General features: G+C 41.8%; 1 protein-coding gene across 3 annotated transcripts in view; it reads right to left on the reverse strand.

The window, feature by feature from the left end:
• Satb2 (SATB homeobox 2) overlaps positions 1-17429 on the reverse strand; it is a 167611-nt gene that overhangs the window by 41231 nt on the left and 108951 nt on the right. For 2 of the 3 annotated variants that reach the window (XM_027396913.2, XM_035440954.1), the window contains exons 8-9: positions 9976-10188; positions 5503-5658 (exon numbers count right to left, since the gene is read on the reverse strand). In XM_027396913.2, coding sequence (XP_027252714.1) covers positions 5503-5658; positions 9976-10188 — 369 coding nt within the window. The remainder of the gene's footprint in view (positions 1-5502; positions 5659-9975; positions 10189-17429) is intronic. The other variant, XM_035440955.1, reaches the window with a different exon arrangement.

Consider the following 17429-nt stretch of genomic DNA (forward strand, 5'->3'; position numbering starts at 1 on the left):
TTGCTATCAAAACAAACCCACTGGGAACATCTGTTGATACTCCTAAGTAGGTTCGTATTCCTTCAGGTTATGCCAAGAGAAGAAGGCATGGCAACTGGAGGGCCACACTGATATGTAAGCAATTGTGTGCTCACTACTCAACTACTGTGGTTTCAAGGAAACACTTCCATGGGTATATCAGTGAGTGGTGATTTCCATACACATCACTTCCTTGCTAACTGAGCACCTAAATGGTTGCACATGTGCCCCACTTGACAAGAGCAGAGCCTACTCCAGGATGCACTGTCTCAAAGACTCCAGTATAGAAGCAAAGCACCCTCATCATTAATCTGCCTCTACTAAGTGTAAGCATCAAAACAGTACCAGGAGCACTGAGGCTGATGAGCCAACTCATCTCATACATGGGCACCTTCTGGCCCAAGCTTCCTGACTCTCACCACACCAAAGAAATCAGCACAGCCACACATTTATTTCCAACACCCTCCTAAGGATGTTGTCACCATAATGGGACCATAAAATAATACTAAATTATTTCTTTTGAATGTATACAAAAATGGTAAGTTTGATCTCATGCAACACAAGCAATAAAGGCTAAAAAACTATAGTAGTAAAACTAAAGAAAACCTTTTATACTTTATATATTTACTCTCCCACTTGAAAATCTTGCCTTTATTAGATGAATTATAGTATACTTTTTAAATGTCTATAGTACTCAAAGCAATAAATACATTCCGTCAAATAAATTCCATCAATAAATACAATTCCTATCAAAACTCTAATGGTCGGTGCTGTGTAGCTCCATTGGCATGCATGAGACCTCAGTGCAATCTCTGGCATCAGGAAACAAATAAACAAATGAACAAATTCCAATTACAACATCCTTTACAGAAATAGAGAAACAAATTCTAAAATTCATAAGGAACTACAAAACTCCCAAAGAGGCAATAATCAGAGGCATCATACTTCTTGAATGAAAATTATCTCACAGGAGCTAAAGCTATATCTCAGTGATAAAGTGCCTGTCACACATAGGGCTCTGGGTTTGATCCCTAGCACCTCCAATAAATGAATAAACTCTTGTTACAAAGCTATAGTGGTCAAAACTGCAGAGTGTTGGTGTAAACACAAACACATAGGCTGATAGAATAAAATAGAGGACTGGAAAATACATCTAAACACACACAACTGATTTTTAACTGAGTTACCAAAAAGACACAATGGGGATGTAACCTCTGGAAGCTTAGTGGGATGAGGACCAAGAGTTCAATACCACCTATGTACTAAGATCCTCTTAATCAACCAATCAATCATTTAAAAACCCTCTGAGAAAAGTAGATTTCCATATCTAGAAGAATAAAATTGGACTCACATAAAAAATCAATTCAATTAGTGGTGGTGGGGGGGGATACCCAAATTTAAGACAAGAAAAGGGCAAATCAACCTAGAGTTGGTTGAGTTGTTAGATGAAAGCTCAGAACATGTATTTTTAATGGAAATGTAATAATAAGGCATAAAGGTCTATATAAATAATCTATTTAATCATAGTATATATGAAGCATAGAAAACACTGGAACCCACATGAAGCATGAACACACTGCAACCACACTCACATGCAGCATGGACATACTACAACACACTCACATGGAGAACACAGGTTTTGTAGGAATATGATGACAGCTTTTTACTGAGTTCAGAAACTCCTCTCCTCTCTCTAGCTGCAGAGGGCTCACAGTCCTGCCTTCTCTGCTCTTGCATGAGGGAGAAAACCCTCCAACCCATCCTTTGGTTACAGCTGCAGAAGCTCCCAGGACTTGGGTGTCTGGAAGAGCATTCTCTGGACATCTGAAAACCAGGGTAGAGAGGATATGCCACCAGTGCCATCTCACCAACATCCTCTGGGCCCCTGTTTGTTTCCAGATCACCTCCTTTGCTTTATCCTCTGGGACTGGCTTTTCATCACCATTGTCATCTGAACATTGCATCTCAGCCTCTCTGATACAGAAAGTAAGGGTAGCCTTCCAGTGTTTTGGTTCACTGGTTTATTTAATTGAGGGAAGGAGAAATGGGAATTAAAATAAGGCCTGTTCCATCCTTCTCCTCACCCAAAACTACTAGGAAGTTTAGGTTTGGGTATGTACAAATCAAGATTCACACTGCTCTCAAAAAGACACCAACCTCAAATGATCCTCAGCACTCTACCAGCTAACATCCTACGCTGTGAAAGATGGGAAAGAGCAGGGTATGGGAAAACAACAGTCAGGTGTCTAATAAGCAGACAACCGATTCAATTCAAATGTGGCTGAAGATGCTGCCAGGCGGCACCTGGCCATCCCTGGAGGACCACAAGAGGAGACAGCCCACTAATTTCTATCCTCTGAATTTCACTTCCAAGATGACAGGTAATAAATAAGTAGCAGCTGGGAAGAAGTGGAGTTAAGAGCTCCACAAACCAAATATGAGGCAGAGGGAGAGAGAGGGAGGCCACTGAAGAGAGGGAGGATTTCCCATGTCCACTTTCACCCATGTTGCACACCAGTCTTATGGTTTTGTAGACTCAAGTGACACGGAAAATGTCCTCCATCCATTCTGACTCCTGCTAAGGACCCCTCTGCCCTATGTCAGAGAGAATACTCACTGGCCATTGCCACATCCTAGCGACTAAACTGGTCCTTGGCTGGAAATGAGGAGTACAAGGTGTAGCATGCACAAGCAGGTCCTTCTGCCTGCGTTTTTGCACTTTTGACTTTTCTCCCAGGAAGAAAGGGGTAAGACTCAGATGTAAGTCACCCAAGAGAACTGATGAGGGTCCACCTGGCCATGGTACAGCCTGAGACAATTTACCCCAGAGGAAACACACCAACTTAGATTTCTACAACCAACTTGTTACCCTTTGATGCCATTCGGAATGTCTCCCCTCCTACAGAGCCTTCAAAGAGCAGCTTGACCTGTGCTCCTCCCCACCCCCGATCTTTTACTTCCCCATCATACAGGGTGGTGTTCACTATTATCCTTACTAACCGATTACAGCAATTTCCACCAGAGGGTGAATTGGTCTGCTGGATGGTTCAGCTCTATTTTTAAATTGTTTCTAATGAAGGGGAGGATTGCAAATCCATACCTAAACTCCAGAGCTCCCCGTCTCCTCTGGTTCTTAAGAGTTCCTAATCAAAACTTTCACTAATTTGGCCTCTATATGAATGGAAAGTCCCAGATAGGCATTCACCTCCTCAGTCACCCTGACAACTCCCAAGCCCTCAAAAAGAAAAATGACAGAAATAGAGAAGGAAACGGAGGAGAGGAGGAAAGCATCGTTCGCCCACTTCTCACAACCCGATGAAGTATGTATTCATTCTGGGGAGTATGTAAAATTCTGCCTGAGGGTCATACCTACACTGTAAACATACATTAAATATGTATACCAAGTCATCAATGAGTCTGCTGTGGGGTGAATGCTGTTACTTCTCCAGGGGATTATTGACTTTGCTGAGCTACCTTTGAAGTTATCTTATTCGGCAGTCCCATTATTTTAGAAACATCATGGCTGAAATACTTATCTGATCAGCTATTTGCAATACAGTTTTCTTAAAAATTAGAAAGAGGCCATTCTTTTGATGAAAAAGGGGACACTTCTGAGTGTCTCATCCCCACTTATGCTCAATTTCATCCTTTGGTATATTAATTCTCAGAACCACTTTCCCAGATTCTACAAAATCAGGACTACTGATTTCTCAGGGAGGCCTCAAAATTGCTAACTGCCAACTGGCAGGCACAGCTCTCAATCAGCCACCCGAATTAATTTGGGGAGGCTGGAGGCCTTGCTAATTCCACCAGCCATGGTGCTATGTCAACAGAAAGCTTGTGGACCCTTAGTAGAGCTCCTGGACTCTGGTCTTTGGTTTATCTTGAAAGATGCTTATAAAAGAAGGACCAGGTAAAACTTTGAAATCTGCATCAGGACCAAGTTGAGGGTCAGGTTTGCAAAATCGATTGTGCAGCTTTTACACCCACTGCACATTCACACATATGTCCCTTATTACCCAGTGGAAAACCATTAAACGCACAGTAGTTTTGCCAAGTGGCGTTAGCATTTAACAGCTTCTTCATTTAGCAGCTCCAACTCTCATTATATTTTGCCATGTGGTACATGGGATTTTACACGTTTAACAGTGTAGGGAGGCTCTAGGGCGGTTTTCTTTGCATGCATTTTCATACTGTGGTTGGACATATCTTAGCAAACTTGGTTAACTAGTTTCCTTGATGGAGGGAGTCAGAGTCATTTGGAAGAATGATTACATGGAAACTGAAAAGGGAAATGAATATTTCAATCCTCCAAACTCCTTTGGTATTCTCTGTTTTTATTAAAAACTGAAAGTATGTTACTATAAAACCGTGGGTCAAAAAAAAAAAAGGTTAACCTGCAAACAATTATCTAAATATAACATTTATCATTTTAAGGACAATTTTATTGGACTTTTTCTTGCTTAATAGAAATATGACACCCAGTAACTTAGTACTGTGACACGCAGTAGTAACTCTGTACTACAGCACAAAGTAGTAACAATGGTTAGTGCACAGCAGATCTGTTAGGGAGAGGGAGAGGGTAAGGACCACTCTGCCATTTGCATATGTAGGAATGAAAGCATCTGTCATGCAAAGCACAGTAGAAATCAAGCTCAGAATCCAAGGGCTCTGAAAATGATGCTGCAGCTATCTTGCACTTTCTGCATCCTGCATTAATTGTTTATCTACGGGATGAGGGAGGGAGCTGCAAGAAGACCTAAGCTGGTAGCTGCCCCCATAAGCAAGATGAAGCAGAGTAGATCTTGCAACTGTTGCTGCTCTCAGAAGCAAAGCCGAGCATCTGTGTGCTGTTTCCCCTGAGCATTACACTCCCCTCGATCCTGTTGCTGAACACTTTCACTGGATAAGCAGCTATGTTTTCCTGCTAAAAGATTTTAGCACTTACTCTGGAAGCCCCACATGTGTTTTCTCCTGGAAAAACAACTGTATTCTATATGTGAACGAAACACCTGACAATGGCAAGGTGTCTCTGGGGCTGGGCAAAAGTAGTTATTAGAGCAATATCAGCCCTTCCCCTGGTGGGAATAGGGAGGTGATGAGCCCTGGTTGAACGTGGTCTCAAAGAGGAGGGTGTTATGCATAGGCTACATTTTCTTTAAATTAAAAAAACAATGATCTGCTTCCCAAGAAACAGAATTTTTGTTTTCAGTGAGTGCAGCAGGCTCTGGATAAGGGGGAAATATTTTAATCCTGATTCTTTAATATCAAATTGTTGTTTAAGAGAATGAAGCAAGGTTCTGGCATTGTATCTGCTCTGAGCTCCGGTGGGAGTTACTGCAAAGCCATGGGGCAGAAACAGAGTCTGATGGGCTCCCCAGAGGTTATTATTGTTATTATTATTATAAAAACAGATGTGTTTTTATTGGAGGGGAAGGAGAGCAGTCCCAGCTCTCTGTTTTGCTCTTTTAAAAAATCACTCACCTGACTTTTGTTTGCAGCCACTTTGGCAAACAGGGCTTGAGACACCTTGGCCCTTTTCATCTCCTGTTGGATCTCGTCATAAATGGCAGCTGTGATGTTGACGTTGGCGCCATCCACCTTAATAGGGAGGTCTGTTGTCGGTGTCGAGGTTTTGGCCTACCAAGAGACCATGAAAATAATAATTTAAAAAGTGCTGCATTCAGAGCAACCATCTGTGCAGAAATTATCAGAGGGTTCCAGTCAGCTGATGCCAAACCACATTAGCTACAGAGGGGCACTTCCTGTCCATTATTCTAATCAGGTTAATTGTGATTGGAAATAATTGCAATGCATTCCTATAGGACATACAGAATCCTGTCAGCTCCTGCTTACCCTCACAGTTATCCTGGTGGCTCCCAGGTAGGAAGGCAACCCTGGGCACCCAAATATGTCATCTATCTACAGGCAAGCACACAGAACACACTCACCTTTTTCTTTGTAAAAATAGTACACCTTACAGGAAGAGAAAATTCTTTAAGGAAAATAAAACTGAGTAAATGGGTAGAGGTCTCTAAATAATAAATTATTACTCGATTTAATGCACTCCCGCGAGTACCTCTCATTCTTTATTAAGGCTTCATGTATGTTATTTGAGTATGTGCGATCCCCATCATTATCGTCATTATGCTACCCAGACAGTCACCTAATTTCACCTAGGAAATCACTGGAAATGAAACAAAATTTCATTTCATAAAACTGGGCTTCAGATGCCTTCCATGCACAGTTTTCATTTTCTTAAACTCATATTGTGGTTTTATGCATTCTGCCACGCTCGTTTTAATTGAATGATTTCCCATTAGCTTCAGAGACAAATGAAGGACAATACAGAAGGTGTTGTGCTTCCTGGGGTAGGAATACCCTAAAACATCCAAGTCAACCCAGTCCAAAAGACTGCCAGAGAGGCAATGCTTACTTAGTCTGATGCCTAAGCTGCCTGCCTGGAAGGTCCAAGCAGATTTCTTATCTCTGTCAACCCATCCTTGCATACATGGGCATTGCTGACTAAATGGGTCTAAGTTTGGTTTTTATTTTGTCCTCACTCACCCTAAAACCCCATAAGAACAATGTCTGCAAATCACAAGTTCCTTTCTGCTGCTGCCCTGAGCTGCCCTCCCCTAGGCTGGCACTATGCAGTTCTGATAGAAGATAGCACGCAGTCACGACATAGTCATCCCATCCAAGGATGTCCTGAGCCTGGCCTTCCTACTCTAAGTTCCCATGGAGGCTTGGCTTCCTGAGAATGCATGGTGGCATTTGCCACCTTCATTTGCCCTCCACGCCCCATCTTCTATTACCAAGTAATAGTGAGTGTCATTTATGGGCTTCTGTGGGCCAGGCACTCTAGGAAGACTGTTAACTTCTGTTTTCCCATGTAACACTTATAAAAATCTAGTGGGTGAGGTGTCTGTATTCTGATTGCAGGTAAAGGAGCTGAAACAACAGAGGGCTTACTTGATTTTATAAAGGCCATAAAACAGTGAGGAAGACACCTGGAACTCATGCAGTTCAGGCTCCAGAGCCTCACTTTCACTATGCTACCCCATTTCCACACACGGCAAGTGCCGACTTCCCATAACAATGTAACCCTCTACAACCCTCTAGCTTCTTCAAGCAGTTCTTTCTTCTCACAATGTCCAGCTCACACACCGCTCTCCCCATTGAGTGAGTGGCATCACATTTACCAACTGTTTTCATTACCTTCGCTGCCTCTGCTTAGCCGATTGCCTAAATCTTCACCTGAACACTAAGGGCTAAAGTGGAGTGGTAACTGTAGTACATGGGGCAAGACTCTGGATTCCGGCATCAGTATAACTACAGTTCAAGTCCTAACTCCACCACTCAGCCATGGGAACTCACTTATACTAGCGTTTTAGCCCACTTGATCCTGTTTCCTCATTTGGTGACATAAGAACATCACCACAAAAACAGTAACGGTGGAATTCCTGCAAAGTGCTTGTAGTACTTGCTGTGCTGACAGTGAGTGTGGATAAGTGGCCACTCTCTTCCTGTGTCATTTTGTGATCAAGTATACTGAAGAACACTGGCCACTGAAGAAGTACAAGAAGATATTGGAGGTTTAATTTCAAATCTGAAATGTCTTCGATGTGTTGTTAAACTGATAATAAAGTGTTCAAGGAGACTGAAAATAATTTGTACAAAGCTGCCTGTGTGGATGAAGTTGCTGGCTCCTAATAAGGGCCATCTGTGGTTCCTATGCTCATCCATTCTCAGACTATAGATCTACAGAAAACTGCTCCATTTTCCCCCTGTTTTGAGCCTTAGACTTGCTGTGTAACTGATGGCCTTGCTGATTACAGGCATGTATCATCAGGCTTGGCTAGCTGCTGTCCCTGTTTGTATAAAGTATGTTTACTACTGAGACATGTCGGAAAGGATTTCAGACACACAGGTGCCTGTGCATGAATGTTTCAAAGATTCAAACAACTTTCTCTTTCCCAACCTTCAGCCACAGATATAGAATAAAATGGGAATGAATGTATAATCACAGTTCTAGGATTATACTCCTCAAAAGAATACCTAAAAATTTCATGTGTATTTTCAGAAATCAAAAAGCTATAAAATTAAATGCTCAACTTCCTGTGCTTATCCCTAAGGGAAGCTTTGTCTAGGAATTTCAAGTTCGGATCTTAATTCAAACAAAGAAAATGTTGTCCTAATTATGAATCTGTACTAAGCTGGCCAGGCTCTGGAAGGGATCAGGTCTCTGGAAAAATGCTGAAGATACACAATCTTGTTAGAAAAATATTACAAAGACACTGAACACAAAACAAACCAACCTGTGTGGTTTTCTAACAAATACAAGTGGCCTTATTCCAGGACAACTGCCTGGCTGAAGAAACATGGAGTAAGAAGTATGGCTAGACTCTCCAAGAATGGCTGAATAGTCTTTAAATGTGGTAAAAATACTACTGACTTTACTGACAGTCAATATTAGTGCAAGTTAGCAATGTCTTAACAGTTCACTATATGGTTCCTGATATTCAAAGAAAAATAAAAGGCTTGGTTGCACATATCCAAAGTAAGCAGTCAAGACTTTAACAGTCAGTATGACTCGCGGGCCTTGGTGGCTCACGCCTTTAATCCCAGCACTCGGGAGGCAGAGGCAGGCGGATCTGTGTGAGTTCAAGGCCTGCCTGGTCTCCAGAGCGAGTGCCAGGATAGGCTCCAAAGCTACACAGAGAAACCATGTCTCAAAAAACCAATAAAACAGTCAGTATGACTCATAATTTACTAAAGACTAAAGTGTAAGTAATGCAGTTTGGCAGGGCATGATGGAAAAATGACTTTTAGTTACAAATCTACAGCAAAATTATTGAGCAAGGTTTATGGGGGAAATTGATAATATTATATTTGCAAAGGGTCTAATATTTCTACCAGAATATAGTTCTGATTCTATGTTTAATCAGCTTCTTGGAATTTATCAGAAAAGCCACTAACTAGTAAGAACAACACTATAGTAGCTAAGCAAACAACCTTTTATTTTGAAGGACTCAGTTCAGTTTTGCACAAGTGGATATGTACCAATTCTGCTGGGTTGAGAACCATCACTCAGAATTTAGGCATCCCAGAGAATGGAATGGCTTGATCATACCAACAAGTGGTGAAAGTTTAGGAGAAGCAGGGGAAGTGAGACATGAGTGGCTTACATTTGAATTGGATATGTGCTTTGCCCACCTTCCATTCTGAACACATTAGGAGTGTGCAGACAGGAAGGCCAGAAGTTCCCAAATCCTACAAGGGGCAAGCAGAGGGGTCCTGTCACCAGGACCCATCACTCTGGCCCAGCGACCATACTCCCTACACACAAGACTTTTCTACTGCACTCTTTAAAAAGTCTTATTTTCTTTGTAATGGCCGGAGGGGGGGTGGGAGGGGGTGCACATGAGTGCAGGTGATGAGGAGGTCAGAAGTGTTGGATGCCCCTGAAGCTGGAGTTTAAACAAAAGCAATAATCTTAAGTGCTGAGCCATCTCTCTAGCCCTCCATTTTGTCTTTCTGGACTGCTTACAGCAGCATTTGAACTGCTGTTTCTTGCCCTCAACTACTTCCCTCTCCCCATCAAATAAACAAGCAATTTAAGGAAAATAAAGTATTTGTTATATATATAAACATAGCTTCCACACAACCCCCACTCCTTTCTTCTGAAATGGCACGATGAATAGGAGCTCATCCCACCTACTCTTGCCTTGCCCCCCTTACCTGCTCATGGGAGGAATGGGTCTTTCACAAAGGGAAAGGAATAACATTAACATATCACAGAATGGGAACCCACATGACATAGCCACAGGCTGTACCCTTTGACCTGTTCCTTGGATTAAGAAACCCTTGAGTTATGTTTTTTGGTGCTCAAGGGGAAACAGATTATCCATGAAACAAGACGTTTGTAAGTGAAACGTGGAGCAGATAGCTCACCTGAGGGGTTCGGGAGGAGCTGGGACTGCTAGAGGCAGAGGAGACCATGCTCACATTGGGGTTCATGCTCCGCTCTCTCTCATCCTGGTAAATTCGGTCACGCTCCACTTCAGGCAGATTGAGGAAGTTCTGCATGGCCCTCAGGTTTACTAGCAGAGACTGGGAAGCAGTCCTGGGGTCTTCTTCCTTGCGCAGGATCTCTGACAACAATCCCTGGCAGAGCGGGGGAAAAACAGGCAAAGTCACATCTGCAGATTTACGTGTGTGGTTTCCATTTCCCACCCTACTGCCCCTCTGTGTCTTTGGCACAATCAGCTTGAGAGGATACCAGGAACATGCCTGATTCCTTAAGGCTCAGAAGGAATCTGTGGGAATGTGCTCTCCTTCCGGGGCTGTGCCTTATTTTAGGGCTTCTATTCCGCCACCTCATCATCACTGTAATAATCCTCTGTGCAGCAATGCCAGCGAGCAAGGTAGGCGCTCGGGAGGAAGTGTGGAACTGCAATTACCACCAGGTGCCTCCTGCAAGTATTTCAGGAGCTGTAAGAACTCTCTCTGCTTGAAACTGGGAACTCTTGGCAGTCCTGCTTAGCTTTACAAATCTGCCAAGTTTGGTAAATTTAGTTCCGACATTTAAACAGCATGGGAGATTCACATCCATTTAAAAAAAAATAAAAGTTTGGCTGAATTTCTGTATGACCGGCCACTGATTTCAATATAGACATTTCCTATAGCAAGAAAAAGAGAGAGGGAGAGAGAGAGAGAGAGAGAGAGAGAGAGAGAGAGAGAGAGAACAGAAAGAAATACAAAGCAAATGGTTGCACTCTACCAACCATCTGATAACTTCCCAACCCTCACACACAATAGTTATGCTTGTACAGGTACCACAAGGCACCCAAGACTTTTTGTGAGGTAGCCTCCTGGGGAATCTTACAATTAAGGTGATGAAAATGTGGTTGCATTAGCTAGAGACCTGAACTTGCTCTAATACAGTGTAGATAGGTTCCCGTGTTTTCTGAATGTGCAATTCAACCATATTAGGGAGCTTTAAGCGCAGTGTTTTTGTGTACTCTAATGACACAGAACTGACAAAGACTTTGCCAGTACTCTAGTAAAGCAGCAGGGCCTGAGAGGAGGACAGGAGAGACAAGCTAGAGTGAAGTTAGGGCAGAGGCAGATCCATTACTGCCCCAGACACCTGGATGACCACACAGAGACATCTTTCCTGTTCTCAGCTGATAGCCTTCTGCAGGGCACTATGAGATCAGGGTTTAGGGCTGTTCCCCCAGGAAGAGCTAAGACATTCATCCTGTCGCTCAGAACAGATGGGGTAACCCCAAGACATGAAAAGTCACTTCTATGAACTGTAGCAAAGCACTGCTGGTGCCAATGATGCTTGCACTGAGGGGAATTAATACAGTGGGCATTTTCATATAAATTAGTGTATCGTAATGTAAGTATTGAATGTCACTTATAGGAGTGCATATTACACAGTTACCAACATTTCAAGTAAGTACAACCATCATTCAGAACATCACATAAGGGCTGACAAGATGGTTCAGTGGGTAAAAGTGCTTCCCCAATGTCCTTGGTTCAATTCATGGGACTTACATGATAAGAGGAAGGAACTGACTCGTGCACTGTGGTACACATATGCATGCATGAGCTCTCTCTCTCTCTCTCTCTCTCTCTCTCTCTCTCTCTCTCTCTCTCTCTCTCTCTCTCTCACACACACACACACACACAAAAAAGACCCTAATTTTTTTAATTACATAAAACAACTATACTATAAGGAACCTATGCTAGCTCTGCCCTTGGAAGTCACCCTTACTTTGATTGGAAGAATCCTAACACTTGGAAGAAGTACACATATAAACATAGCTGGAGAGCACAAAGTGTGTGTCTGAGGTCAGAATGTGAATAAGGATAAAATATGCCACAAAATGAAGACAGAAGAAATGTGAATATGTGTGTGGCTATGTGAGACTGGTATGTGGGCATGCACATATATGTGCTCCAGGAGAGAGCAAGGTAGGTGGTGTGTGTAAAAATAGCTGACTGCTACAACGATTAGAAGAAAATCCAGACTTCATGGCATGCTTTGGGAAGCAAGAAGGGAGGTGCTTGTCTTCCAGGAAAGCGTTACACATCCTGTGAATCCACTCTCTTTCTGGAATTTAGAGTCAGTTGCGCCTCGGGTTGCCCTACTTCCCATTTTAACTGAGGAACCTGAAATATACTCATAATGGATTTGCTTCAAAGATTTTCTTTTAAAAAAGTCTCCAAGTTGATATGAGAAAAGGAAGAGGATTTTAAATTGCTTCCAATTTCCAAAGTCAATGCGACACGAAGACTGATATTTTCTGAGCTTTTTTCATGATGAGTCATGCACAGAAAGAATGAGTTGGTTTTCTTCCCTCTCTCCTCCCCCATTCTCCTTTTTTCTCTCTCTAACCTACCTTCAGTATTATAATAAAAGTTTTAGGGTCATCATGGAGATACTCACTATGATTATAATTCAAAATGTCTCAAAGGCAGAGTTTAACTTCTTCCATGAAATTATTTTCAAAAGTCACATAGTGCATTACAGCAAAGGCTTTTTTACATATAAAACAGTGATATCAAAAACTATTCTTCTAATGTACCATAACTAAAAATTATGCTTGTAGGTCCCCCAATAACCAAAAAAAGTCATTAAAAATTATGGAGTGTTTTTATTTGTTACTTCTATAGGATCCTTCCTCTAAAAGCTAGACATCTCTCAGGGCAACGAGCAGCCTTGAGGATGGGCTCTGGTCAACATCACCACTGCAGTGAAAGACATAGAGCATTTGTATCATGAGTGGATCATGGAATATATTGCTTCCACCAACTTATTTACCTAATTGCAGACCTAGTCTTAAATGAACAGACTTAGCCAGTGCCACCTTCCTATACGGCCATCAGCAAGTTACAACATTGCTCTACATCCTTAACCTCAACTCTCATTGGTGTGGACGTGGCCCCAAAGTGCATTCTTCTCATTCAGGACATTCAGTGGAAAGTGACTAGCTGGAGTGCACAAGACCTTCCATATTTTGTTCTGACATTTTTACTTCAGTTAAATTTATGCACCTTTAACTACTGCAAACTAATATTTTAAAAAGTGTGGTCTAAATTCTGAAGACGTATATGTGAATTCAGTTAGTTGAAAATTCTCTCTGTCTCTGTCTCTGTCTCTCTCTCTGTCTCTCTGTCTCTCTCTCTCTCTCTCACACACACACACTCACATCCTCCCAAAAATCTACAGCCTAACTCTCACATCCACACAAACCACCCCACCACCCACTAATTATCAAGATGAATAAATGTTTATCATATTGAATCTGTCTTGAATGGAACATAAATTAATAATTAATCTCACATAAATATTTCTGAAGCCTTTGCTACTATGTCATCTGGCATTTTAATTATCAACCAGCCAAGCAGGAGGTGTCACTTGGACATTGCTATTATGCAGCTTCAGATACAGAAAATGTGGCATGGCACCTGGGCTCTAGAAGAAAAAAAGGATGCACTCCTATCAATAGGAAGGTTGTGAAAGGGAATTAACAAATTAACCAGGATATTGCTTATTAAAGTTTCATACCAGTAATCATATTAAAACATACTGCCAGTGTTGAGTAAAATGGCCATTAAGTATTTGCCTCACTGTAGGCAATAGACCCTTCTCCAGGGAGACATCCAGTTTCCTCGGTGATGTTAGCCTACTTTACATAAGACAAGGAAACATATTGCCTGTGAGGGCACAGGTTGACACAAAGTACACATGCCCATTACATTAGTTCTTGGGGTCTAAGTCACCAGTGTAAAGAAGTTTGGGCAAAGGGAGCCACACGCAGTCGTTCCCCTAGCTCACCAATAGGGGAGTTTACAGGCTTTACACCATCACTAGCACCAGAAGAATAGACAGGACTGAGAAGGAACTTACTAAAATCAAAATAATTCAAAGTACAAAATAACTGATTGTATAATGTAGTCTGGCTTGCCTGGTAATATAAGCTATCTTTAAAGACAAAAGGAAGGGATTGGGGTAACTTTTACAGTAAAAGAAATCCATGTTCTCCTTTTGTCTGTTGTAAAATGGCATTTCTGAGTAATACCATCAATGACTGTACTTTCAGTCACTGAGTCTGTTTCAACACCTCACCAATTGATGCAGTTTTTCCTATGACAGTGTGCAGGGTACATGCTTATTCTCAGAAAGGTAAACATTATCATGACTGACTTTCAAGCTTCTCTACTAGCCTTGTCACCTTCCCGGGGACAGCTGGCAGAATATCTGAGATAGGCCTTCAACACTATAAGAGAACACACACCTCCATGAACTAGGTTTTAGGAATGCCCATACCCCCATAAGGCAGATAGTCCTTATATGTGGTTTGCCAGCTTTTGGTACCTTTCTAGAGTTAAGCTATACTGGTCATAGGAAAAAAATCTATGAAAACCCTAAGCCAGATAGCACCCCTCAGCTGTCTAGGGAACTCCCAAACTCAGTGTACTTGTCCCAAAGAAGAGCAGCTCCATTAATTCCTTTTCACTTGGTAAAAAGCTCAGAGGGAGGTGAAAAGACCAAAAAGAGAAATATTTTGCTTGCAAAGAATTTTCTGCATGGTGGGACGAAGGTTTGACAAGAACACACTGTAAAAGCACTGGCTGAGTGTAGTGGTGCATACTCACACACCAGTGATTCCAACAGAGGCACAAGGATCATGAGGTCAGGGCTGTCCCTGGTCATGCAGAGAGACCCTATTCTAAATAGGAACACAAAAGAAAGGTAGGTAGGAGAGATGGGGAAGGGAGAGGAGGGGAAGGGAGCAGGGAAGAGGAGAGGAAAGAGGAGGGAAGGGACAGGGAACAAGAGGAGAAGAGTGGAGAAGAAAGGGAAAGGGGGATGACAAATGTCATAAATTCAAAATACAGCTAGCACTATCTTGATTCAAAGTAAGAAGTATCGCCAGCTTTGGGTTAGAAGAGGGCAGGCTTTTGTGGAAGGGGGTGAAATAGGATCTAGCTGAAGCTTTAAACATAAGCAGCACCTACAGGGAAAGGTAATGGTATAGCCAGGAAGGAAGAACTACAAAAAACATCTGAAGGAAAGGAGACCATGGTTTCTCCAGACAACCAAGGGAAATTTGCTTTCTTAAGTGGTGGGGGAAAAAAGAAGCACAAGAACTGATACAATGGTATGAGGTACTCTGAAGTGAAAACGACCATGCACATTAATAAGATCTGGAAGTACTGGTGTAGACACACACCAAGCAACAGACATTGCCCCAAAATGAAGCGATATTAGATAATCTGCTCAGCCTTTTTGTCACCTGCAACAAATTAGGCTTTCAATATGCAAAACATCTTCCTTCCAGAAAAACAAATGATCATGATTCCACTTAATTGTAATTTAATGAGGCATAATTTATTTTTTAAAGTGATATACACCAGGTGTGTAGGGGGAAAGTGGAGGGGCCAAAGCCTGGTGTTTCTCTAAGAATCAAACTAGCTGGAGGCCATTTCCATTTCTATAAATTACATACATGGCTGCTTGTGGCCGTTGAAATAGGAGCCAAAAAAAAGGCAACTTGCCGTGTTCACATATTATTCCAACACATACAGGTAACTCAATCCAAACAGCAACTCGATGACCATATTCAGTAAAGAGTGTGAAAGCTCTGGGCTCCAATCTGATAAGGGCAGATATGAGAAAGTCACATTAGCCCTTTACATGTACTGCTGAGCTGTGCTCCACAGGGAAACCACACAGTCCATACGTTTTAGGACTACACAGACTGGCAGTGTCAGAAAGCATAAGCCCTGTCTCCTCACAGCATGCTTTGGTCATTAATAGACAGAAAACAGACTGAGCTAGGTGAGTCAATTGCACAAATTATTTAATGACAAGCCTTTTAGGAAATCAAGGGACATGTCTTCTGAAAACGTATGATTCCAGAATACATCACAGTGAGTCTGAAAACATATGTGTTTACAACAGCATAGTGTTTGAAACAAAAGATGTCATAACCAATGATAAGACTTAAAAAATCTGTAGGCTCACTCCCATTTTCTGAGGCAGAAGAGGCTTTGTGGGTAACTTGGGCCACTCCTCCACTTGTCCTGCTTATGACCACTCCCCTTGAATGCAGAGTGGAATGGAAGGTCCTCTCTGTGTTGCTTATATTTCACTATCCCTTTTATCAGCCTTAATTTTCATATAGTTCTGATGTCTCAGGTAACAGGTTGTTGTTATACAACCAATTATCATTGGTGTCCTCTCAAGAAGCCAAGTAAAGTCAAATTCCTAGTCTGGTCCCATATAGCAAAGCAGTAACACATCAGAGGTTCCCTGGGAGTTAGAGAGAGCAATGAAGTCAGCAATATGTTGGTGGGTCCTCCTAGCAGCCACCATGTAAAAGCTGACCTACCTTACAAAGCTGTTTCCCTCATCTCATTTCCTTCTTGAGGCTCCCCAGGCATAGCTCCCTCTGTTTACGAATATAACAGGTTTCCCCATAATCTACAACTGTACTATGATCCTGGCTGTTGAAATTCATTTGTGTAATGCTAAAAATATTCACCCCACCCCCAACTCCCAGAGCTCTGCTGAGCCACGAAGCCAGAGTACTTAGTCTGATTTGAATAAAATGTATACTGGGCACAACAATGGCAATTTGATTTTTATTATTAAAACTGATGTGCTAAATCCTCAAAGAAAATGTCGTTATTGCATTAGTTTAATAAAATCTCTCTTTTATTACAATATTTCTTTATTGAGAAAGACAGGCTATGAATGTCATATTTTGTAGGATGGGTTGGATAGAATTGAACACCTAAAGGGAATTAATGTACTCGGCAAGGAAAAATGCATTTACAAAAGTTAACAGTTACAGGCCAAAGATGGAAAGCACTAAAGGTGAGGTATATGCACATATATAGCTGTCCTTTGGACTGAGGTACACAGGACTAATTTGGTCCCACAATTACAAAACTAGGTACATGCACATATATAGAGCTGTCCTTTAGACTGAGGTACACAAGACTAATTTGGTGTCACATTTATACAACTCACCATCTAATATATCTCTCCCATCATATAAAGTCATTGGGGGCTGATTCTATATATTCTGTGCTTAATGATGAGCTGGTGATATGAAGAACACAGACCTTTAAGAAAATACTCATTACAGATGTGGGAGGGAGTCTTGGGTGAAGAGTCTTCAGCAGGCCCTAGCAGGCCACATATTTAAAGTCTAACTCATGAAATATTGAAGATCATTTTATTCAACCTACTGAAAATGATCCCTGAAACTGAGATTTTTCAACATGTAAACCCCACTTTAGAACAACTATGTCATACACCTTAAGCCTGCAATTTATATGAAATACTTGTGTCATGAGAAACCTTATTCCCAGTGCATGCA

Source organism: Cricetulus griseus, chromosome 2 (assembly GCF_003668045.3).
Source record: "Cricetulus griseus strain 17A/GY chromosome 2, alternate assembly CriGri-PICRH-1.0, whole genome shotgun sequence".
Classification (NCBI taxonomy): Eukaryota; Metazoa; Chordata; class Mammalia; order Rodentia; family Cricetidae; genus Cricetulus; species Cricetulus griseus.